The 23,853-nt window shown below is 46.1% G+C and overlaps 1 protein-coding gene across 2 annotated transcripts in view; it reads left to right on the forward strand.

Moving 5' to 3' along the window:
• CEP41 (centrosomal protein 41) overlaps nucleotides 1-23,853 on the forward strand; it is a 153,471-nt gene that overhangs the window by 108,444 nt on the left and 21,174 nt on the right. For both annotated transcript variants that reach the window (XM_078677529.1, XM_078677532.1), the window contains exons 5-6: nucleotides 7,158-7,227; nucleotides 14,066-14,225. In XM_078677529.1, coding sequence (XP_078533655.1) covers nucleotides 7,158-7,227; nucleotides 14,066-14,225 — 230 coding nt within the window. The remainder of the gene's footprint in view (nucleotides 1-7,157; nucleotides 7,228-14,065; nucleotides 14,226-23,853) is intronic.

A 23,853-nucleotide genomic window follows, 5' to 3' on the forward strand; every position in this document is an offset into this window, starting at 1 on the left:
GTGCAGGGAGCAAAAATAAACAGACAATGAAGCAATGGGCAGCAAGCACGGGCACACGATCTCAAGGCAGCTAATGCAGGGGTACAAACAGACAAATAATGCAGCAATGAACAACAAACACGGGCACACGATCTCAAGGCAGGCCAATACAAGGTGAAAAATAAACAAATAATGCAGCAAAGGACAATCTCTGTGGTTAGCAGCAGAGCTGCGCAAACGATACCCAGCTTGAGGCAGGAGAGAGCAGGGGCAGGAGGGAGCGACCGTAACTGACGAAGTCAGAGCGGTCACAGCTCTACGGTGTCTGTAGAGGAGGCTTTGTTGTTTAGTGGGAGGGAGGAGCAGCTGGGAGGCGGGTGCGTGGTGGAAGGGGCGGGCTCTGGGCAACAACAACAACAACAGCAATGGCGGCTGGGGCGGAAGCGCCGACCGGGTCGGGTGAAACCGATCAAGTAACTACGCGGGGCGGCCACACAAATGCCAGTGCAGGGAGCAAAAATAAACAGACAATGAAGCAATGGGCAGCAAGCACGGGCACACGATCTCAAGGCAGCTAATGCAGGGGTACAAACAGACAAATAATGCAGCAATGAACAACAAACACGGGCACACGATCTCAAGGCAGGCCAATACAAGGTGAAAAATAAACAAATAATGCAGCAAAGGACAATCTCTGTGGTTAGCAGCAGAGCTGCCCAAACGATACCCAGCTTGAGGCAGGAGAGAGCAGGGGCAGGAGGGAGCGACCGTAACTGACGAAGTCAAAGCGGTCACCACAGTAATCCCCAATCCACCACAAACTGAGACCACACAGGTAAGTATATTTTATAAAAATATATATCTTTATCTAGTTTCAGCAAGGTAAATAAAGCAGTTGCACGATAATCACTTCTTTCAGAACATGTGGTACTTAATCTTGATAGTTGCAGTTACTTTCAGGAAGTCTCTTTATCTAAAACAATAATCTCAGGTCTCTGGTAAATCAGCGTTCAAAATAATCAAGACTGACTTACTTCAGGAAAAATGTGCTCTCACAAACGAGCATTCAAAACACTGCCCACGTGTAATCTGATCTGTGGGCTTCAAGCGCTGCAAATGCGCTTCCTCGCGAGGCCCCAGGACTCTTTCTTTCCCCAGGTACAACCTCGCTGTCTTTTGTGCCTCAGGCGCACCGTGCCGTGCAGATCGCACGCGTCCCCGCCCGGGCCGTTCCCCTTTCCTCTCCCGCCCGCTCTCGACAATCCAACGAGCTGCGGGGGAGGTGGTGCTGCTCACCTTGTGGGGAACGGCAGGCCAGGGGTGCGGGACGCTCTGGATTCCCTCGGCGAGGTCAGGTCAGTCTTCCCCGGTCCCGGCGGTGATCACGGCAATTCCTCGCTCTTCCTACAGCTTCAGTCCAGGCAGCCAATCCCGTCGCGGCTCCTGGGACGAGCCCCTCTGAACGCGAGGCCGCCGACCAATGACAGCGCGGCCTCGCCGATGACGCTACGCTCCGCCAGCCAATCCCGTCGCGGCTCGGGTGAGGGGGCTTGGCTCTCTCACCCAATCAGAGCGCGGCGGGCTCGATCTTTGTAGCGTAAACACCGGCAAGCTACGGGGCACTTCCACGGGGGTTACTGACCCCGGGCTGCGACGGTGACACAGCCCACAATTGTTTTTCAGCGCTCCTTGCGCTGGGGAGGCCCACAAGTCTCCGGTCTGCACCACGCACGTGTCGATGAACACGTCGATCTTGGCCACACAGCAGGCTGGGTCTGCGCGGCGCCCTCACTCAAATTAGAGAGCAGCCAGTGCGATAAGCAGTCAACTACAGGGTTTCACGATCTCTTCGCCACACAGCAGCTTCAGGGGGGCACAGCAGAGTCTTGTAGTCCTTGGTCAACCTTTATGTCCCTGGGTTGCAGACAGGGGCTAGCTCTTCTCAGGCCCTTGGAGATTCAAGTTTGTAGACACAGCACACAGCAAAGTCTTGGTAGTTTCAAGCAGGTAGGGTCACAGCACACAGCAAAAGTCCCTTTCTCCTCCTCAGCTTTCAGTTGCAACAGCAGAACAGGTCAGCCCTTAGAGCACACAGTAAGGCAATCTTCCTCTAGTTCTCCAGCAGTCCTTCTTCCAGCAGAGGTTCCTTCTTGATTGTAGAATCTTAGCATCTTCTGTAGTCAGGGGTCCTTCTCTTATACCCCTAAAAGTCTTTGAAGTCCTTTGAAGTCCTTTGAAGTCTTTGTGCAAGGGGGCCCTGAGCCCGGTCTAAACCAGTTCTGGGGGTTGCTGGAGCACTGGGGTGTTTCTGGTTTCCTTCTTCCTGTCAGCATCAGGGTCAGAGGTGACAGTTGGCCAGCAGGAGGGGGAGCCAGCATGGTGGCCAGGCAGGCACAGCCCTTCACTATCAGGCGCTATCTCCTCCCGCTTCCCTGACAGCAGATGCTGCCTTTCATCCACAGGCTAACTCCGACCCCCCTCCGGGGGCTCTGCAGCCCCTGTCACATTCAGACCAGACAGGCAATCCACAAACAGGCCCAGGCACACAGAAAGGTTTAGACAAGAGAACAGCCACTTTCTAAAAGTACTATTCTCCAACACAGGATTTAAAAACAACCTTCACTAAAAGATGTGTTATTACATTCTGAGTTCAGGGATATCTTTCACTTATGTCCCATCTTGTTCCTATGGGAAGATAGGCTGGTATCCAATGGGACCAGCCTCCCCTATGTTACTAATGGAGCAAGATAGCCTTACAGCAGTGAGCACACAAAATGGCTGCTGCTCACTACCAGAGCATGTGACCTGCACTAATACATGCTCTACCTTATCCATACACTGCACCCTGCCCAGGGGGGTACCTTGAGCCTTCCATAGGGGTGACTGATGTGCACAGACAGGGAAGGGTTAGGCCCAGCCAGTGGGGACACTGGCCAGGCGGACATGGCAGTCACAGACTGCACACAGGCCCTGCGCTGGCAGGCCTGAGCCACCATTTTAGGGCTACTCATGTGGGTGGCGCAATCTGCGCTGCAGGCCCACTAGTAGCATCTGTCATCACCAGCCCTGGCACACACAGTGCACTTTACTAGGGACTTCATGGTGATACAAATGTGCCAATCAGGTATACCCAATCAATATGACAATTTACAGAGGGAGCACTTACACTCTGGCACTGATCAGCAGTGGCAGAGTGTCCAAAGCATCTAAACCAGCAAAAACGAAATCCAGCACAGCATCAAAAATACATGAGTCAGAGGCAAAAAGATGGGGGAAAAACCACGCCAAAGGTGTCAGGTCGAACAGTTTTGTATTTAAAAAGAGAGGAGCAACTTTTGTCTTGATAAAGGTGGTTCATATGGCTTTAACACTACCGAAATGCATTGACGTATTGATTTAACTAAATCTGGTGGAAACTCTGGTGTGCCTGAGAGAAACATATTAGGATTGGTTTAAGGGGCGCCAATGATAAGCTTCCCAAACGATTAGTCAACGAACAATAAGTACTTGTGTGTTGTCGTACGTTTTCTTATTCCTTCTCTTTTCTATCCTTTCCTTTCTCCTTTAAGGATTGGTTCTGTTATAGTGATCAAAAAAAGATCCACTGAGGATTTATTGCTTTTGGTCCTAGAAGCGCGGTTTTATTAATTGTATTGCTGTACTGATTTTAGCTTTCAAATTGTTTTTTTTTAAATAGTAGGTTTCTAATATAAAGTATTTTATGTAGTTGTATAGTTCTGGCCATATTTTTTATAATAAAACTGATTTTATAGTATACATTGTGTTGTGGTGCCATAAGTGAAACCGGGGTTTTGGGTTTACATATCACTTTGGGCTGACATTTTGTGTACATGTGTGAAAGTGTTGAATTTAACTAAACCCAGAGGGAGTTATTGCTTACAGTTCCTAAAGAGCCCTGCCCCTTTGGTGCGAGGGGCCTCTCTCAAACTTTTTTATTGTTTAGTACGAGTAAACACCTGGAGTCACTCCCAATGACAAGAGCAGGATTAAAGACTTTGATGTTCCTGAGTCATTGAAGAACAGGAGGCTAGTCAACTAGCCTTTGAAGACGCTCTGGGACAGTCAGAGGGAGGAAGCAGGCAGCAGAGAGCACAGCAAGGCAGCAGTCCTGCAGGGCAGCAGTCCAACACGCAGTAATCCTCAGCACAGCAGTCCATTTCTTGTCAAAAGTGGTTTCAAGTCCTGAAGTATACAGAGTTGGTAATGTCAGAGGTCCAGTACCTATACCCAGTTGTGCATTTGAAGTGGGTCTGACTTCAAAGAAGAGTCTCTTCATACTGCCCTGGCTCCATACTCACTACAGGGGGCTATGCAGATCCCTGTGTGTGGTTAGAGCACAGCCTAATCAGGTGTAAGTGTGAGGCTTTGCCCAGCCCTTCCCCTGCATCCTCCCAGGAAGACGTATGAAGTCACAAGCAGCCCTTCCTTTATGTGGGATCGTCCAGGGGGAATACACCAAGTGAACGGACACCCAGCACAGCCAGTGATCAGAGACAGGCAGCAGACACCAAAGAGAGAAGACCAGGAAAATGTCCAACCTTCTAAAAGTGACATTTTCAGAAGGGTACGCTTCTCTCAATTAGGCATTACAGCTTATTAATTGTAATAATGAATTCCCAATTTTCACCTAAGAAAGAGGTAGGCCTCTCAGTGGTGAAAAACGAGTTTGGGCGTTTTTCACTGCCAGGATATTCAATACTTAAAAGTACATGTCTTCCTTTTAGTTACATAGCACCATGCTCTATAGGCTACCTAGGGCCTACCTTAGGGGTGGCTTATATGTATACATGGGGAGTTTAAGGTATTGTAAGGAGTTTTAAATGCCAAGTCGAAGTGGCGGTGTAGACTGCACACATATTCTCTGCCATGGCAGGCCTGAGACATGTATAAAGTGCTACTACTTGTGTGGGTGGCACAATCAGTGTTGCAGACCCTGGGCACATGTAGTGCTCTGTACTAGGGACTTACAGGTAAACTAAATGTTCCAATTGTGGATATATCAGCAACACCATGTTTTGGGGGAGAAGCATATGCACTTTAGCACTGTTTGGCAGTGGGAAAGTGCTCAGAGTCCTAAGGCAACAAAAAGAATCAGCAAAACAAGGAGGTAAGCAGACAAATCATCTGGGGTAAGACCACCCTAAGGATGCCAAGTCTAACAATGACTGTCAAGGCCTCATCTCCCTTTCTGTGCTGCTCCTAATTATTTGTGTGTCTTAAGTATGTAATATTGCTGTTGAGATCATAAAACCATTTGAGAGTCTAGAGTGCGCTTGCACCACCTTCTTTAAATCACACCTCTGGTTTTTTCTTCAATCGCATCCATTGTATCAACTTATTAAAAGATATTTGTTTCATTGGCACCTGTATCTCTTACCAATACATAAAAGAACTTTGGACAGAGCACACGTCACTTTCTTACCTCAGAATGTGGTTCATTGACCAACAATCTCGGAACCGTCACTTGGGCAGATTCTTCAACAAACCGGTCTACCATACGAACTCTGTTCAACTTGTTTACAATTGTTCTGTGTATTGAGCTTTAAGTAGCTAGGCAAAGAAGCCCTCAGGAGGTGCTCTGATAGTGTGCCACCTACAAGGTGGCGCACTGTCAATGTGCCTCCTGAGAGCAGCCCTCTGCAGGAGGTAAAGGGTGGACCCCCCAGACATCCCCTTGCAGGCGGGTGCAGTCACTGACTGCACCCGCCTGCATGGGGTTCTCTATTCCCCTTTAAAAGTGCAGGAGCCTGCCGCCTGCAAAGTGAAACGGAGCAGCTGTAAAGCAGCCGCTCATTATTTCATGTGAATGCGTGCCCCCAAGGCAGCATGAGTTCGCAGCTGCCATGAGATCAGCGCCTTTCCCATAATGCGGTGCATTTTCCTTCATTACGCCTGGCGCACCTTTTTAAAGGTGCGCCCAGCGCAATGAAGGAAAATGCTCCGCATTTGTATTGCGGCCCTAGATTTAACAATGATCTTTACTGAATTCATTATTTTTTACTCATTTAAGAATGAGTTGACACACAAACTGTACTTTCTTGAGGGGGAGGTGGGGAGCATAATTGAGCAACATTAACTAGTGGCATCTTTACCAGGGCATCCCACACAGGCCCCAGTATCCAGTTTGGGCTTATAACAAAGGTGACCATTTTGAGTTTGCGAAATGGTGGCGTAAGTAATCACACCTTTTATGGGCAAGGGAGCTGCTGGAAGTCTTGTGCTGCACACCCAAGCTAAGGGCTCATGAGAATACCGTCATCTTTAAATGAGGTGGGCACAGAACAAGACATATCGCAGTTTCATAAAGTGACGGCATCCCTGTGAACTTAGTAAGATACAGGCTTAGAGAGGTGTAACTTCAAAGAGAAAAAAGACAGTGATGGGCATAAAATTTTTAGACAGCTAATAGGCAAACCATAACTGCATTATTAGACTGCTTTATAGTTTTGCAAAGTATAGCAAACAGTGCTGGGAACCCTCCTGGAACCCTGTTTCCAAACATAAAGAAAGCATCCAAGAGTGGCATTAGTTCAGGCTCTCTCCACCAAATGAGGCAGAAGATCTCTCAGGAGACAGGGCTCCCCACTCATGCCTTCCATCTCAAAAGAGCACTGTTAAGGACTCAGAGGTGTCTTGGATGAGAGAACTCCCCAAAAGAATTGACCCTGATATAGATTCAATGTTAGGCACAAAGCCCACCTAAACATAGGTAATGTAACATGAGTGGCCTCCACTGTCTCTGTTCACATAGATGACCTAAAGAATTGATAGCAGCTAACAAACTAATCCACACAGGAATCCATTGTGCCACTAAAGAAACAATTATGGTCTTCCTAGCAAAATGAAGTCGCATAATATCAAGATCTTTATTTGGGGACTTGAGTAATGCTCAAATGTTGCTCAATTCTAACTTGAAGAAGAAAGGTAGAATAATTGTCAAGGATTGGGAAAGAGTTGTGGTACAGAAGGATGTGTCTGAGGGCCTTTCTTCACTGTTCAACAAGTGAGTAGAAGCCATTTTCTAATGTGGTGTTCTTAAACAGCTTGAAATATGTTATCCATCCACAGAAGGATTTGGAGCTTCTCTGAAAATATAAGGATTAGATTTTGTTCTATTTAGCATTGGTAGATAAAAAGACTTGTGTATTTTTTAATAGGCTCTGCAAGTTGCCTCTGTATCAGATGAACTCCTGCATATGAACAATGAGGAGCTCCAAAGGATGGAAGGTACGGAAGTGCTCACTGCCAGCTTTTATCTCCTGAAATGTTGATCTGCTCTATTAACCGCATAACTAGGAAGGTCAAAGTACATACTAGTTGCTGTGCCTGCTGACACCTATCAAACTGAAACTGCTCTACTAAACTGTGTAATGGGGATGTAGTTCTCCAAGGAGAGGTCAGACTGTATTGTAAAACCCTGTCACTCTGAGATTCATCATTCTGTGACGCTCACAATTTACTACTGATCCTTGTCTTTGCAGTGTCACACTGTTCTAACCAATGCCAAGAAGGCCACATTGCACTACCAGCCAGTGTACCATAAAAGGCACATTCTGGGTCACTTAAAGGGTACATCAGGGGGATATTTGTGGTGGGCCACAAGTTCAACAAGCATTTGCTATGCAATCAGTCTCGCCTTTGGGACCTTAACATCTACTGTTCTTTAACATGGAGGGAAAGTAAGCACCCAACTGTGTGACACACCAGGTATAGGAACACATGGAGAGAAATATTGCCTTTCAGCTGGAAATGGTATAGTCCAAAGCTCTGTTTTTCATATAAAATCAGGGCCTTCGGTGGTCAAATCACTGAAAATACAAGATTTGAAAAAAATATTATTGTCTACGGGTGCTCGTGGAAGACAATTTCTATGGACTGGAACCTAGAGAAGGCTAAATAAATTCTGGTATTTTACTGACCTCTGCTGGTCGTTTTCTATCAATAAAGTTAAATAGAGACAGTTGCCAGAAAAATAGAAAAACAAAAGTCACTCAGCAGAAATCCATTCTGGTATTTTACTGCCCTCGGCTTGTCGTTTTCTATCAAGACAGTTAAATAGAGGCAGTTGAACAGAAAAAAAGTCCCTAAGCGGAAGCAGACAAGTCCTAAGGCTGATCTCCAGAGCCCACAAAGTACATACACATATAAGTATATACAAGAGGTCTTGAATGCTCGACATAACAAGGGCTTCAGATTTAGAAACATTTTAATTTATTAGCATTTTATTAAGTTGACATTATGGCGAGGGGCCTTACGTGACCTCCAGACTCGTAGGGTATTTCCAATCCGACCTGGATATCTGCAGGACGGTAGATTGCGTAAATCACTCATTCAGGTCTCAAAGCATTACTTTGCAGAAAATCAACACTCAGTCCCCTCACCGACGACTCTATGGGAGGCCTATAAGACAGTCCTCCTTGGTGGTGCCATCTCACTAATCACAGGCAAAAAGAGAGAACACCAAAAACACATTGATGACCTAGAGTCAGAGATAGAGCAGGCAGAAGGAGTGCATGCATATAACACTACGGAGGAGACAGCCCACACATTGCACTTGGCCCAGCAGGCGTACAGAGCATACTGGTTGAATTTTATAATCAAGGGGCCAAGTACCTGGTGCCCCATTTACTGGCCATGTACACCGAAAGCTTCACAAGTGGTATCTTACCAAGAGATCAGCGCCTTGCCACCATAGTGGCAATTCATAAGGCCGGTAAACCAGCGAATGAATGCACATCCTATAGACGAATATCTCTCCTTAATCCGGAGGCGAAATAACTCTCTAAGACCCTGGCCACGAGGCTGCAGCCGCATTTATCTGAACTTGTACACGCTGACCAATCGGGGTTCATGCTGCACCGTAACACGGCGCTTAACCTAAGAAGGCTGTTAGGTGTAATGGAACGCAGGCAAGCCATAACGGAAGACGCGGCTATACTCTCCTTAGACGCATGAATGGCGTTTGACTTGGTAGAGTGGCCCTTTCTTTTCGCGGTCCTACAGCGCATGGGTTTCGGACCAAAGTTCTGTACATGGGTCCGCTTATTGTACACAAGACCAGTGGCACAGGTGGTAGTAAACGGATATATATCGACAGAATTCCCACTGGGAAGAGGGATACAGCAGGGCTGCCCATTGTCACCCCTGCTTTTTGCGATAGTGTTGGAGCCGCTGGCGGCATGGATTAGGCAGGACCTCTCGATACGGGGAATAAGATGGGCAGTGGATTGGGAGGATCGTATTTCGCTGTATGCGGATGACATTCTCTTATACTTGACGTCCCTAACGCGCTCCCTTAACTGCTTATTAGATATAAGTGCTGCATATGGGCGCGTGTCCGGACACACCATCAATTGGGACAAATCATTGTTATACGTCCTGCAGGGCCCCCCGCCACGGCTACCGAGAGGGTGCTATCTGCAAATAGTCACAGCTGGATTTAAGTACCTGGGGATATACATAACACATGACTGTACACAGTTCACCGAAATAAACTTAACTCAACCCCATGTGCGATTTAAAAAAGACGTTAAACATTGGCTCACGTTACCTTTAACACTCCTGGGACGAGCGACACTTTTCAAAATGGTGGCACTCCCACGATTCTTGTACGTATTACAGAATACTCCATTCTCTCTCCCCCCGACATATCTCGGAGCAATCAATGCGGAAGTAACAACGCTGCTCTGGGATGGGAAAACACCTCGTATAGCTCTCCAAAAACGTACTTAGGGCTGGTATGATGGCGGGATAGCCCTACCAGATATTAAAGCATATTATTGGGCTTCCCAACTAGTCGCGATTAATCAATGGCTGCATGTTCCTCAGGAAGACCTGGTATTCAGACTAGAAAGGCATCTTCTAGAACCGGCAGGGGTTATGAGCGCCCTGTACAATAAAAAGAAAAAGTACACTATCACAGGTCCGACACTACATACAATACGTATATGGTTTGACGCTCAGCGAGCACTTGGGTGGGAAGGGGTGGTCACGAAGGCTATGCCGCTGTGAGATACAAAGAAACTTGGGATGCGGGATGTAGCGGGGTCTGAAGGAAAACAAAGAATATTGCGTCTGGGTAGGGATGGCTTTATTTTTAAATAATCTCGTCTCTTATGAGAAGCCAGTTTTATCAGTAGTTGTGCATAAATCAGGGATGAAAACAAAGAAAACAAACAAGAATGTCCCGAGGGATCTTCCTCTTCTTGGGGTTTGGTGGTGTTCTGTCTTGCTGGTCTGGTCAAGGCAGGGACAGTTCTCCGAATACTCAGAAAGTAAAGACAAATAAAACTATATCAGTAACTTGTCCCGGTTTTCTCAGCACTCTCGGGGAGGGGTGTGAGGAATCACTTTGGTGCACTGGTGAACAAGCAGCGAGGGCGCGAGTGTGACAGGAGTGAATGTGAAGGAGGGGTATTTACAAAATGTACACGGGAGACGGTAGACGGCCCAATCTCTTAGCCCTCCGATTTCTCCCGCCTCCCGACCCAGCCTGAGAATCTGGATCGTACCTGGGTCAGCCACGCTACCCCTGGCGCGTGGCTCGGCGATGTGTTTTCCCGTTGGCCTCCTGGCTTCAGCTCCAAGTCTCGTCTCGGGTCTTCTCCCTCCGGGCTAGATACCTTCTCCGGTCTTCTTGTATTCCCTTCGGCTCCGCGATCCCAACGTCCTTCTTCCTCACTCTCCAGAAGTCCTCCGGTGTCGACGCACACCGTGTTCCGTGTTTCCTGGCTCCTTATTGGACTGCAACTCATGACATGAGAGGAGGGGGCGGCATCCTCCCAGTTAAAGGGACCGTCCTCCCAAGTAGCGAGCTCCGCATTTGAACCTGGCCATGTTTCTTCCTGGCGATGAGAAATCAAAGAGTTTGAGCGTTCCTGGGCTTCCCACCAGTTGCCCCGTTGGTCTTTCGTCTCCCTGCTACCCTCGTGACACTGGACAACACAAAAGGGTTCTGTAATTGGGACTCAATAGGAATATCAACGGTTGGAGACCTATGGCAGAAGGGTGGGGTGGTCACCTTCGCTCATTTGCAGGCCACATACGGCCTTGCGGAGACAGAGAGGTTCAGATATATACAGATTAAACATGCGGTGCAGTCCCTATTGCCGCCCGACACGAGTTACGGAGGACTCCTCTCCGCTGGAGGATAGACTCCTGACAGATCACCTCCAGAAGAAAGCAATCTCACTGACATATAAGAAAATAGTCAACAATAGAACAGACCCCACAGGGACCCTGAAGGCTAAATGGGAGCGCGAGGTAGGAGATATCGATGAGACGGAATGGAGGGAGGCGCTAGCTTCCCCTAAGGAAACTGCTATTCCATCAAGGCTCAGACTAGTGCAGCTTAAATTCCTGCACCGCACATACTATACTAGAGCACTTTTACACAAGAAAGGGAGGGCGGACACGCCGCACTGTCTTAGGGAGTGTGGGGAAACGGGGTCGTTCTACCATACTATCTGGCATTGCCCCATGATTGTGGGATACTGGATGGCAGAAATGAGGACACTCTCCCAGGTTACACAAATTACTGTGCTGCCAAGTCCGAGATGCTGCCTGCTTAACCTCTTCGACGCTGATAACGGAACCGCTCCGTCATCAGCCACGGTGGCGCAGTGCTGATGACGGAGCGGTTCCGTCATGGCCCGCCCGACGCGCCTGCGCGGCGCGTTCTATTGAGCGGACGGGGCCATGACGGAACCGCTCCGTCATCAGCACAGCTCAACCGAGGCTGGTGACGGAGCGGTTCCGTCACCAGCTGTGAGCACCGCGCGGCCCCCTTAGCGCTGCGGCGAAATAGCCGCCGCAGCGAAGGTGTTAACATATGGGACCCAACGGACTTGAACAAGACGACCCAGGACTGGGTGACGTTGGGAATGACTGTTGCAAAAAGGAATATCGCGCAATGCTGGGGTTCCAGGATTAGCCCCACTCTCGCGCAGTGGTGTAGAGAGATGGACCTAGCAATAGTCGGAGAAAGATCAGTGTATTTATATAGAGGTTGCCCAAGAAAGTGGGAGAAGGTCTGGGGGAGATGGAACATATAAAGAGGAGATATATGTGAACCCCCGCAGCCGGAGGACTCTGATTCAGATGCAAGTGTATGAACGAAATATGTTATGTGACTCCCTGGAACAGATACATGTAGGGGGGGAGGGTTGAGAGAAGGGAGAATAGATGTGATGGTTCATACAAACTGTGACAGAAAATATGTAATTCATGTAAAAAAAATCCTTTTTACAAGAGATGAACGAAGTGCTGTCATTGTAATGCACTGCAATCTGTTTTCAATAAAAACTTTTCAAAAAATAAATAAAAGAAAAAGTGACCTCCGTGTCTACGGACATCTCAGAGGGATGGGTTGCACTGAAATAGCACCTCTTTCAACTGGATGGACACCCTGCTCAACTGCCCTATAGTACTGTGGAGGTGGCAAGGCATGACTAATTTACGTCACTAAGAATGTCTACTAACTTATTCATGTGGCACCTTCTGGACAACACAAAGTGTTGTGGGGTGAGATTTCTTATTGGAAGTTAGTGCAAGGACTTGAAGGAATCAATATGATCAGAATGACTTAATACTAGGGTGGTACATGCTGCATAGTTCTGCAGTCTCTGTAATTTGAAAAAATCTACTGCAAAAGATCATGTTGTGTTAGTTAAGTCATGGTTGCGCAAACACAAGGACCAGTGAAATTTGACGGTGTGGTTTTAATGGTAGGATCCCCAGAGATCAGTAGTCACCTAAGCTAAGGCTCATCTTTACCTCACTCCCGCCCAAACCCTTCAATAATAAATAAAGGGCAAGTCTACAAGAGGCACAGGAATGTATAGCGATGATGGGTGGAAAAGTGGTCTTGTTCTAATAACGTTATTTTTACCTACAGTTTGCTGCCTGGTGATGTTGCTACCACTTTTGTTTCAGAGATTCTGAGTTCTGTACTCTACTCAGCATTTTTTAGCCTTGTAATATTTGCTTCACATGTGTTACAGCATATTGTATGTTGCGTTGTATCAGCCGTTAGCAAGCCTCTACATTTTGTATTTCCATATACTGTGTTTGAGGCCTGGGCACCTATTCCACTTGGGATTTCTTGTTAACTGAGCCATGGTTTTCTCGACTTTGTGTGTTTGTCAATGAAGAAAAATGTATGATTGTTAAATATATTGTTTAGAGGTAGTGATATGTATGTATAGATGCACATGTTGCAGGATTTTGCTGCTTGATTGGAGGTTCAGTGGTTCTCTGTGGTGTAATGATTCAGTCTGAAGGCTGCTTTTTATTAATGCATGGGCATGTCTCACCTAAGGTAATATTGTGGACTGAGGAGTATTAACCCTTTTCCTTACTGGCAATATTTGCTGTTTCAAGCCCTACTCTTCTCATTAATCATCCCATTTCTTCCTCACATCCGTGGGCTGTGGCATTACCCTACTGAGCCATGTAATTACTTTTTCAGTTGAATCTGTGTTATGAACTTTGTTGGTGGCAGTTCTTTCCACTGGTTATGAGTCTGATCTTATTGATGCAAAAGGGCTGGAGATGTTGAAGTCTTAAGTTCTTGTTTATATTGATCACACACAGCACTGCAGTAGTCCCAAAAAGCCTGAGTAGGAAGTGTGTTGTTCTGTGTGCATGTTAATACACCAGTAAGACAAGTATTGTATCCGCATTGAACTTCAGCTTTAGGAGAGAAAATTTGGCTGCCAGTCCAGCTGTGGATTCTGGGGGAACTGGGATAGCTGTACGTTGTCGATCTCTTTATTACGTATGTCTGTTAATTGATGTAAACTGGAAGCCAATGTTAAAATTATCTTGTTTTTGGTCTCCCAATAGCTTTAGCTTTACTTTTGGTTGCTTTATCTTTTTCAGTTTGTATTTTTGTTTTTTTGCTCTTGGCTGTCTTTATATACAAAGTGAGATGTATGTAGTCTTATATTATTTGTGAATTTACTGAAATACGTTTGTATCCTGACCTGCTTGCAATAAAAGGGAAATAAAAACAATAAAAAAGAACTTCAGGGATCTCTTCAAATCGCTCTTGTCCCTTCTCTAGACAGTAATTCCGTCGTGTCTGACAGAGATCCAGAACTTTTCTCAGTCCGGACTAATGGAAAGGGGAGTCCTGCGGAACCTCCCTCCAGTCCGATTCAGTTCATTGACAACAGCTTGGGTGCCGGCGAGTCCATCAACACATCAAGATCAACCCTTCAGAGGTAAGCCACCAAGCAAGTGTTCTCATACAAATCATATGAAATGTCTGTGTTATGTACCTCCATTCATGCATTGTTTTTCTGCATAATTCATGAGTATTATTCTGTGAGGATTGTCATTTTTTCTACAGAACATTAGTCTTCTAGATGATGCTAAGACCTTATGATATCCAGAAAATAGGCATTCTTTCAAGGAATAAGGCACATTGATTTGTTTCACAGCGTTGTTCTGTGGTGTTCTCCTCTCCAGCAAAGCTAATCAGAATGTGTAGATGAGTTGCAGAAAGAGCAGTTTGTCCTTGATATTTAATATTTTCAAGTAAGTCATGAGATCTGATAGAGACATCTAGCTGCAGATTCCTTATCTTAGTATTATCCCGGGGGCCAGACTTGCTCCTTGAAATTTACAGCAGTACCTCTGTGCGTTGATAGAGGGTGTCAAACGACTCCATAGTGATGTCATCCTCCGGATGTGACTTAGACAGAGTTCATATAAGCCCTCTCCTACTGCACTGACGTCAGTTACTTCTTTTCCACGCTTATAACGTGGATTCCAATCAGCGGTTCCTCAGGCCTTTTTTTTTTGCCTACTTCGTCGATTTCATTGAATGAAACAGTGTGTCTTTCATATGTCCTCTGGGTACCACCCTTGTGGGTCCTCTCTGGCGACAAATGTCGGCAATGGGCCCTCCCTCTATTTGCATGTGGTGCCTAGGTGAGCACCATGACTCAGAGGAGTGGGACATATATCAAAGACTTTGACCAAAGGCAATGAAGGAACGTCGTATGAAGCTTCTAGTGGTGCGGTTGTTGCAGTCTTCTAAGATTGCCCATCGGCCTTAGTCGCTTGCGCTCCAAGGACTGATCGTGGGTCCGATCCAGGAGCCATTCCCGTGGGCGTCACTCTTCTTTGATGTCTAAAGGGTAAGTCTCTACCCAGGAGGTCAAAGTCACGGCGTCAACCAACTTTGCCTCATGAGGACTGCCACCTGTCTTCAGCTGAAGACTCAAAGCATTAGTCTACCCCACGCCTTTCAGCCTACTCTGGAGCTGGGGCGACTATTCCCAGATGAGAGAATATTAAAATTCTCTCCATAACGTCTTTGGGTCTTCACTTTCCCCTGGAGCGCCCTTTGGCCCCAAGGAGGTGCACGAAGCAGTGACTGTGTCCACGCCGGCAGATTCACCCTCGGCGTCATTCCAGTTGCCAGATTCTGCATCTGTTTCGACGTCTGTGCACATCCTTTCAGGGTTATCACTTTTGGCTTCTGGGAGTGGTCCACCCACAACAGCGCCATGGTCTGGCCTGATGACTTCGATGACGGCGCCGTCAGTGCCGCTGGATGTTCCACCTTCTTTCCCCTCTGATGCCGAGACATCGCCTCCTTGGCGCTGGTCAGATTCGATGTTGTTGGAGCCATCCGTTTTTGAAGTCCACCCTCCTGGCTTAGGTGCTGAAGGTCATGAGAATGAAGGTAATGGAGTGGGTTTGGAGTTCTTCCATTTCGCAACCTCCTATAGAGTCTAGCTGGTTGATTGACTTAGGAGAAGCTAGTGGTCCTTCATTTACCACCTGAGGCGAGCCCTTACACCATTATCCTAGCAAATGTCCCGAAACTCCCTAATCAAGAAGAGGAGCATTGGTCCTCACTTAAAAACAAGGTGTTACATTTCCTGAACAGTAAAACAGGGCTCGGGGAACATCTATTCAGGGAATTCAAAATGGTGAGAAGGGTGGCATGGGTCGGCCACTCTCGCAAAAGCTGGGATGGTGATTGTGTTGTGCTTAGCTTCAGGTCCCCGAATATGGTCTGTAGTATTCTGGACCAGGCAGGTGCGCTCAGGACTAGCGTCGAGGGCATCAATATCTTTCCGCTAGGATACTTGTATCGCCCTGATATGCTCCAAAGGGGTATTGAAGGGTGGAAAAATCGGATTCGGCAAGGCCCTGCTAATAGCGCAATACCGTTAACTAATAGTTTTGAGGCATTGAGTGGGTTGGATGAAAATGATTGACTGCTCCCAATAATAGACTGGACGAGCTCCGGGGCAATTTTACCCCAAAGCCGTCAGGACAAAATAGCCCCAGGACTCATTATGAGCTTAGGAATGACTGCGACTCAGATAAAGGACTGCCCTCAAAGTATTCATACAAATATGACAATAGATACCTTGGGGGCGGTAACTAGTCCAAACCAAACAAAGCTTCAGGCCCTCTATTAGTTTCCCCTGAAATAGGGAAAACTGCAATAAATAAGATTCCCGGTGCCAGTGGGCAGCTGGCGTGCTCTAATTCCACTTGTGGCAGTAGTGTAACATCTCTCATTTCTTGGAATATTGCAGGGCTAAGAAACAAACTGATGTCTCATGATTGGCAAACTTTTATAGATAGTAATAGCTTTGTATTGTTCCAAGAAACGTGGTTAATTGAACCGGAGTATAGGCAAGGCTATTTAAATTTTTTCAGGCCAGCTACTCCAAGCTTGAGGGGTAGACCAAAGGGGGGCCTCACAACCTAGATTAGACAGGATGATCGTTATAAGGTCAAACAGCTGGATTCCAAGAGTTGTGATATACTACTAATCCGAATTCAGAGTGTAAAGTTTAAGGACCTTTTTATTTTTAACATTTATGCTAGAGGTAAGCCGGGGGGTAAAGCCTCGGATACCGTTGCTGTGTTAGAATCGCACCTTAATTTTTATAATGGGAAAGGGAACATTATAGTGGCTGGAGATTTTAATTGCTGTTTTGAACCTCTAGATGGTAGCGATATAAATCTAACTCTAGAGGAAGACCGCTCCTGGAATATTCCACAATTGTCCCTACCCCCTATTAAAAAGTGGTCAGAGGCTGCACTCCAGCTTAAAGTTGTATGCCTTGAACAAGGGCTAAGGGCAGCAAATGGTCGGACTGAATCTGATGTACAGGGGACTCCTACTTTTAATAATGGACTGTGAAGAAGTCGTATAGACTATATTCTTTGTAACAAAGATAACTGGTCTTCTATTAGGGACATGGCAGTAATAGAAAGAGTGTAAAGCGACCATGATGCGCTAGTCCTATATGTTTTTAAGTTACATTATTTTGTACTGGACGGAATGACTTGCAATCAAAGTCCTAGTTTTACAATGTATTTATATGAAATGATGGAATGTTCATGCCCTTTTAATATATTTGTCTTTTATGATGTATATGTCGAAATAAAGACTTTAAGAATGAATGAATGAGAAGCTAGTGGTTTGGAGACTTCCCCAACCTTTGGCCTCCTATCACCTCCTGGTTTGACTTCAGAGGCGAGCTTATCTTTTGCGGATATGCTAAAGCGAGTTTCTACCATTTTGGGGGTGATATTTCCCTCTGTGAAAATGATGACAGATCCATTAATTGGCATTCTGTATTGAGGCCAATCAGGGGTAGAGCCAGTGTTTCCTTATAGTGAGACTCTTTTTGATATTCTGTTGGGGGATTGGGGTAAGCCCGAAACAGGGATCATTCCATTTTCTCACCGGCACAGGCCAGCCCCTGGAGATCCAACATGTCTCCTTAGGCATTCAACTCATCATATTTTTGTTGTTCAGGCTGCCCAAAATATTGAGTTGTTCCTTGCTATTCCCCCAGAAAGAGATGCCAGAAAATTAGATTCCTGTGGCAGGCATATTTTCGTCTCCACCAGTTCAGCACTACGATCTCTCAATACTACTTGTGTCCTTGGACACTTCTCCCATGCATTATGGGACTCTTAGGGGCGCCTGCTGCCCTCCCTTCCGGAATAGATCTGGAACACACTTGTCCTGCTGGTACAGGATGGGCAATAAGCGGCTATGCTGATTATTAGCTGTGATATGTACACTACTGACTCTATAGGTCTGGCTATTGCCTCTTCATTAGCACTACATCGGCATGGTTTGCTTCAGACTACCTTGATTGATTATATCTTTTGATGTCGGCTGTCTATTTGACGTGCATGCTCTGCAGAGGTTCAGAGATAGTTGGGGGGAGCAGATTCTTAGCTATGCCTGCTTCTATAGTACTCTTGTGGAAGGTTTGTTCAAGGTAAGCTCCCTTTTATATTTAAAGGTGAGCCATTCACAGACTAGTGCCCTTCGAATTTTCTTTTCAAACGTCCCTTTTCAGCGTGATACCCGGTGAGGTATTCCTGATTGCTGCAAGTACTTTTATTCTGTCAGTGACAGGTTGAGTTTCCTTTTATCTGGGGCGTATGTTATTTTGTAACATGAAGTACACCTTTTCTTTTGCGTTTCTTGCCACTGTTTCTACCGGAGTACTGATTCTATTGTGGGTACTTTGTTTGCGTTGTGCAGATGCTTTGTTGCCTTGTTCCCTGTTCTCCAGGGACCATCCTCGGTATGCATTGTGGACATTTTAAGATATACTCCTGTTCTTTAATATATCCCTTATAGAGCCTTCAGTTTACCTGTGTTGATCATGAAGTGTTTGTTATTTCTGCAGCAACCCATTACGATATTAAGCCCTCCTCCCCACGCAGTCCTCATGAATATCTTTTATAGCCAGGGGGCATGTTTTCATTTATTGTTATCTTTCTTTCCATTTAGGTAGTAATGGAAAGGGGGGGGGCAGGATCTTTGACCTATGTAGAATTTTAGCTAGGGCCTAAGGCCTTTTCTAGTGCATTGGAAGTTCTTGCTGTTCGTCTTTTACTTTGCATTGGCAGGAATGTTTCCTGCACTGCTATCTTGAGTTCTTTCTTAAGCCATGACTCAGTGGGCATTGGTTATCAAGACCCACCTAAGGCAATGTTCTGATCCCACGACTGCCGCAAGGTGACTTTGGTCCAGTGCCACTGTCCTTTCTATTTTTTCTCTGTTTCATTCCTGAGAGGATATTATTTCTTGTCTTATCTGGAATAGCTTATTTCCCTGTCTTCCTATAAGCATTGTTTATTTGGCAATTTTGGCATTTTACCGTTTGGTTGTTCTTCAGATGTTGCAATCTAACTCCTCATTTTTGTCAGTGTTGTGGCCAAAATGTTCATCCGGGTATTTCCTTCTAGAACGTTGGTCCCTTGGATGGTATAGTTCCTACTTTTAAAAGATTGTGTTCTGAGGTGGCCCTTACTATCCTTTTTTCTGAAGGATTTTTCCCTCATGGATGTGATGAGAATTTTATCCCTCAAAGGTCCGTTATACCATTACTAGTTCTTTTGTGAATTCCGTCTGCTTGGAGAAATTGTTTCTTCTTTTTACCCCTCTTTTCCTTTGGAGGATGGTGGTCTGTTTTCCCTCTCTTGGTTGTGATTACATTGCGTCACCGGTGAGACATTTCTTACTGACCCAAATCCTTGTCATGCTTGTATGCACTGCCATTCATTGTTTTTTTGCTTTTTCATTTCTTTGGGTTTGATCCCTTCGTGACTGTCATATGCCATCTTTTATCTTGAATCGTCCGCCAGGTCTTGCTGCCTTATATCTTTCTCTGTAGGATGGAAATCCTTATCTATTGGGGCCTTATGTGTGTTGGCCTTTATTGCAACTATATCTTGGGTTGGACTCCAGGTGTGGTCTTTAATCCCTTCATAGCAGAAGTCTTTTCCTGCTATCTTCTTTTGATCTCTTGTTACCTACCTTTTGGTAGCCTCATCAGGTAGGGGTGTTGGTTGATGGGTAGTTGCCAATATGTTTCTGGGATGGGTGGTATTCCTCTACTCCCTCTCTCCTCTTACACTGTATTATATTGCTGGTGTTCCAGCTTGGTGATAATATCTGTATATCTATCATTTTCACTCTGTTGCTGTTGCAACTTTGGTCTATTACCAACCGTTTGTATTTATATCTTTCGTTCAATGGATACTTCTATTTTACGGTAGTTCCTTGTTCCTACACTGGTCAGTCTCCCTGCTTGGCGAGCTCCTCTACCGGAGGAACAGCAGGAAGGGCTGCCGGCACTCATTGCCCTAAAATATTCTCGGCCATATGCGTTTCAGGCTACCCGCCGTGGTTCACTGGCAGCAAGAGTCACACGTGAATTTTGTAAACACCCATTTTATTTCCAAAATAAGCCCCGCCCACAGGCCTACCGGCATTCTGGTAATTGTGGTGTCTACATTGCATTTCCCCAGTGGGCTCCATGTGTTTCAATTAAAAAACCTCAGTGGGTGGGCAACAAATGTCAATAGTCCTTCACAATGCCAACTCCAAACCTCATTGGAGGGACCCCACCAGTCTCGAGTGTCACGACATCCTGCACTCTAGATCTGCCTTTCCACGACGGGCAGATTCCGCAACCGGGTGGACCGCTATAAATTCATCTACAAGTTTTGCTCCTTGTAGAAAAAACCTCACCGGTGGGTTGGTGCCCCTCTACCGGAGGAACAGCAGGAAGGGCGGCACTCATTGCCCTAAAATATTCTCTACTATACGCGTTTCAGGCTACCCGCCCTTGTTTACTGGCAGAAAGAGTCACGCGTGAATTTTGTAAACACCCATTTTATTTTCTAAATAAGCCCCGCCCACAGGCCTCCGGGCTTTCTATTGTTGTGGTGTATATATCTCCATCCTACTGGCGCCAGTTGTAGTTATAGTTAGGACATTGTTTCTATTTAAAAAGCGTTTTTTCTTTTGCCAATATCTTTGGCACCGTTTGACAAATCTTCACAAAATTTTCAAAACTAATGGCCTACTCACTTCAGCTGCTGTGTTGAAAGTTTCGGGGTGATTCGCCAATCAGGAGCCTTTAGACACGGCTAGATCCCGAACTGCTGAACGTAATTAAACTAAATTTGGCAAAAAGGTAGCTTTTGGACCAGAAAGCACTCTTTTTGTTCAATGGTGTAAATTTGTTCAGTAGTTCCTGAGAAATTAAAACATTTCTCAGATATACAAATATGGCCGTGGAGGATCCGCGAACCTGCCTGATCGCATGGCTTAGATCTGATTGGCTGCCAACACTTCAAACCAGGAAGTGTTGGTAGCCATCTTGTGACTCGGTTGAACCAAGTCACAAGGAAAAAGGTAAACAAATGTGAAAAGTAAGAACAGGGGGCAGGTTAGAAACACCCTGACGACCTAGGCCTGGTGCCAGAAAGGCATTTAAAACGTTAAAAAAAGATTTTGGCGGGATTTGCAGTGGATCCGCGAATCCGTCAGAAAATGTTAAAAAAACGTTTACCGCCACCTCCCCAGGGCTTAGTTTATAATGAAAATACAAGGGGGAGCTCCTGCCCCCCACCCCATGCAGCCCCAGGGACCGCCACTTCATTGGGGCTCTGTTTATGAAATGGTGGGGAGCCATGCAGCCCCGGGGTCCGCCAACTCCCCGGGGCTGCATGTGAAAAAAGAAAGCGTGGGCCACGAAGGCCCTAATGCATGGGCTACGAAGCCTGCATGTTTGCAGCTCCAAAAGCAATGCCAGCTCCCGCAGGAGGTGGGGAGCCGGCAGGGACCGCAGGGGCTTGAAGCTCCCCTGTGATCTCCAGCAATGTGGCCATGCCCTGGGGGATGGGGTCCCTGGGCAATATCTGCCTCAGGAGGGGTAGCGCATAGACCCCCTTTAAAAAATAAATGGCAGGTCCCGGGGGATGGGGTTCCCGGGGCCAAAAATGGCAGGGGTAGGGGAACCGCGCAGGCCTCGCTATTTTTATTTATTTAAAAAAAGTATGTGGCCATGCCCCAGGGGATGGGGTCCCACGCCAAAAATTACAATAAAGGGCAGGCTAACCCTCCTGTTACCTCCAGTAAGTCCCACACAGTGGGATTGCTAAGAGGTTTTTGGAGGCCACACCCCCTTTTCTCCACCACTCTGCAAACGCACCTTCTGGCGCTCTACTGGTTGGAGGATGAAGTCCACTTTACTCCTGAGGGACCTTGGGAGCCACTCTGTAAATGTGACTGCTAGCTAAAAAAACAGAAATTCACTGGAAAAAAACACAGGTTTCAGGGACGTTACAGTTAGAAATTAGCATTTCAAAAAATTCACGTAAAAAAATAAAGATTAGAGGGACGGTGGGAGCGCATTCAAGTAAGCTGACAGCTGTTGCGAGGGCGCCACCCCACTAGGCACCGCATACACCCTCCAAAATTGTTAAGCAAAGGCGGTAATAATGGTCTGTTGCTTGTGACATTCGCCACCCAACGCATCAGTAATATAGGACATGGCGCAGCTTCAGCCCTAATCAGACGGGCCAGCATCTTCACCGCCCTGTCACCCTCCAGCTACCAGCGTCATCTCGCTGTTTTCCTAGTGTACTTCTCCAATTGATCCCAAAGTGCACAAACCTTCAGCTTCACCCACGCAAGGTGGAGACCATTCCAGGGCCCCATCTTTGCACAATTAAGATCACACGCAATTATGACCTCAGTGTCCGTGGGCACCTTCATGCTTTTACCACTGACACCAAAAACTCCCCATCGTCGGTCCTGGGTGTGTACGCATTGACCAGATATAAGTCATGAGCATCCAGTATCCCTCTAGGATAACATATCCCTGCTCCTTGTCCTTGAGAATCCGTGTGGGTTTAAATGGGACACCTGAAGCCATCCATATCAAGTAGGAGGTGGCAAACAGCTAGCCCCTCTATCGCCTCTTCAAAGTGATGTTACAGTCCTCCTATGTATGGGTCCCTTGCAAGAGTGTGATTGCCTCCCCATATAACTTAAGGAATTGTTGCACTCTATTGTGCTTTTACAGACTATTTAACCCCTGGACATTCCACGTCATAAACTTATACTTGGATTCCATATCAGCCAGTCATACTGTTAGAGTGGGCGTTCTTCCTAAGGATCTGTCCACGGCGATACAAAGGCCCACCTCCTGGCGCCGCCAACTCCGATTACTATTATAGCAAAGAGTATTAGAGTGGCCAAGCAGGGGAAAGGAATGGGAAGGGAACAGCGAGGAAGGAGACCTGCAAAATTAATGCAAAACACAAAAGAAAACACTAACTAGTGTAAAGGTTTGTTATATAATGTCCACTCTTTAGAATCTCTGTTGAGAACTGTAATCTCCATACAAATAAACGCATACAATTAGTAGTTAAAAGCACTACTAATCTGGGTGATTCTTTTATTCCCAAAAAAACAAATCACATACAAGTCTGAGGTTCGATGAGCTTAGATCCCAACTCACAATAATTCACTCTTATTCATAAACAGAAGTACTGTTTGTAGGTCAAGCCAAATCTCACACTTGCAATATTTGCTATTTTGTTCCTCAACTGAACGAGCCAAAACTCTCAAAGTCAAAATAATGCACGTTCACTCAAGATGCTGATTCCAAAGATTTAATAGTAACAACCTATTGCCATACATCGTTGGTATGCAACAATACACAATCTTTCCCTACAGAGTACAACCTACTCTGTCTGAGCGTTCTATACGGACTGGGTGTGACTGCATATATAAAGTAGCCACACCCATGCCAAACCCAAGATGGCCACCGCCGAGGACTATGTGAAATATAGTCAAAGGACTACTAAAAGAAAAAATAAACAAAACAGGGCCAATAATATATAAAAAATTAGGGCACAATACAATGGTATAAAAACTTGTGTGCATTATACTAAAGAGAATACCACAATATACATGCACCACAGTGTTGAATAGGATTCACCTAACAGCACTCGGCTAGCGATGGAACGAATACTGGGACTACCAGC

The sequence above is a fragment of the Lissotriton helveticus genome, chromosome 1_1, assembly GCF_964261635.1.
Source record: "Lissotriton helveticus chromosome 1_1, aLisHel1.1, whole genome shotgun sequence".
NCBI classification, from domain to species: domain Eukaryota; kingdom Metazoa; phylum Chordata; class Amphibia; order Caudata; family Salamandridae; genus Lissotriton; species Lissotriton helveticus.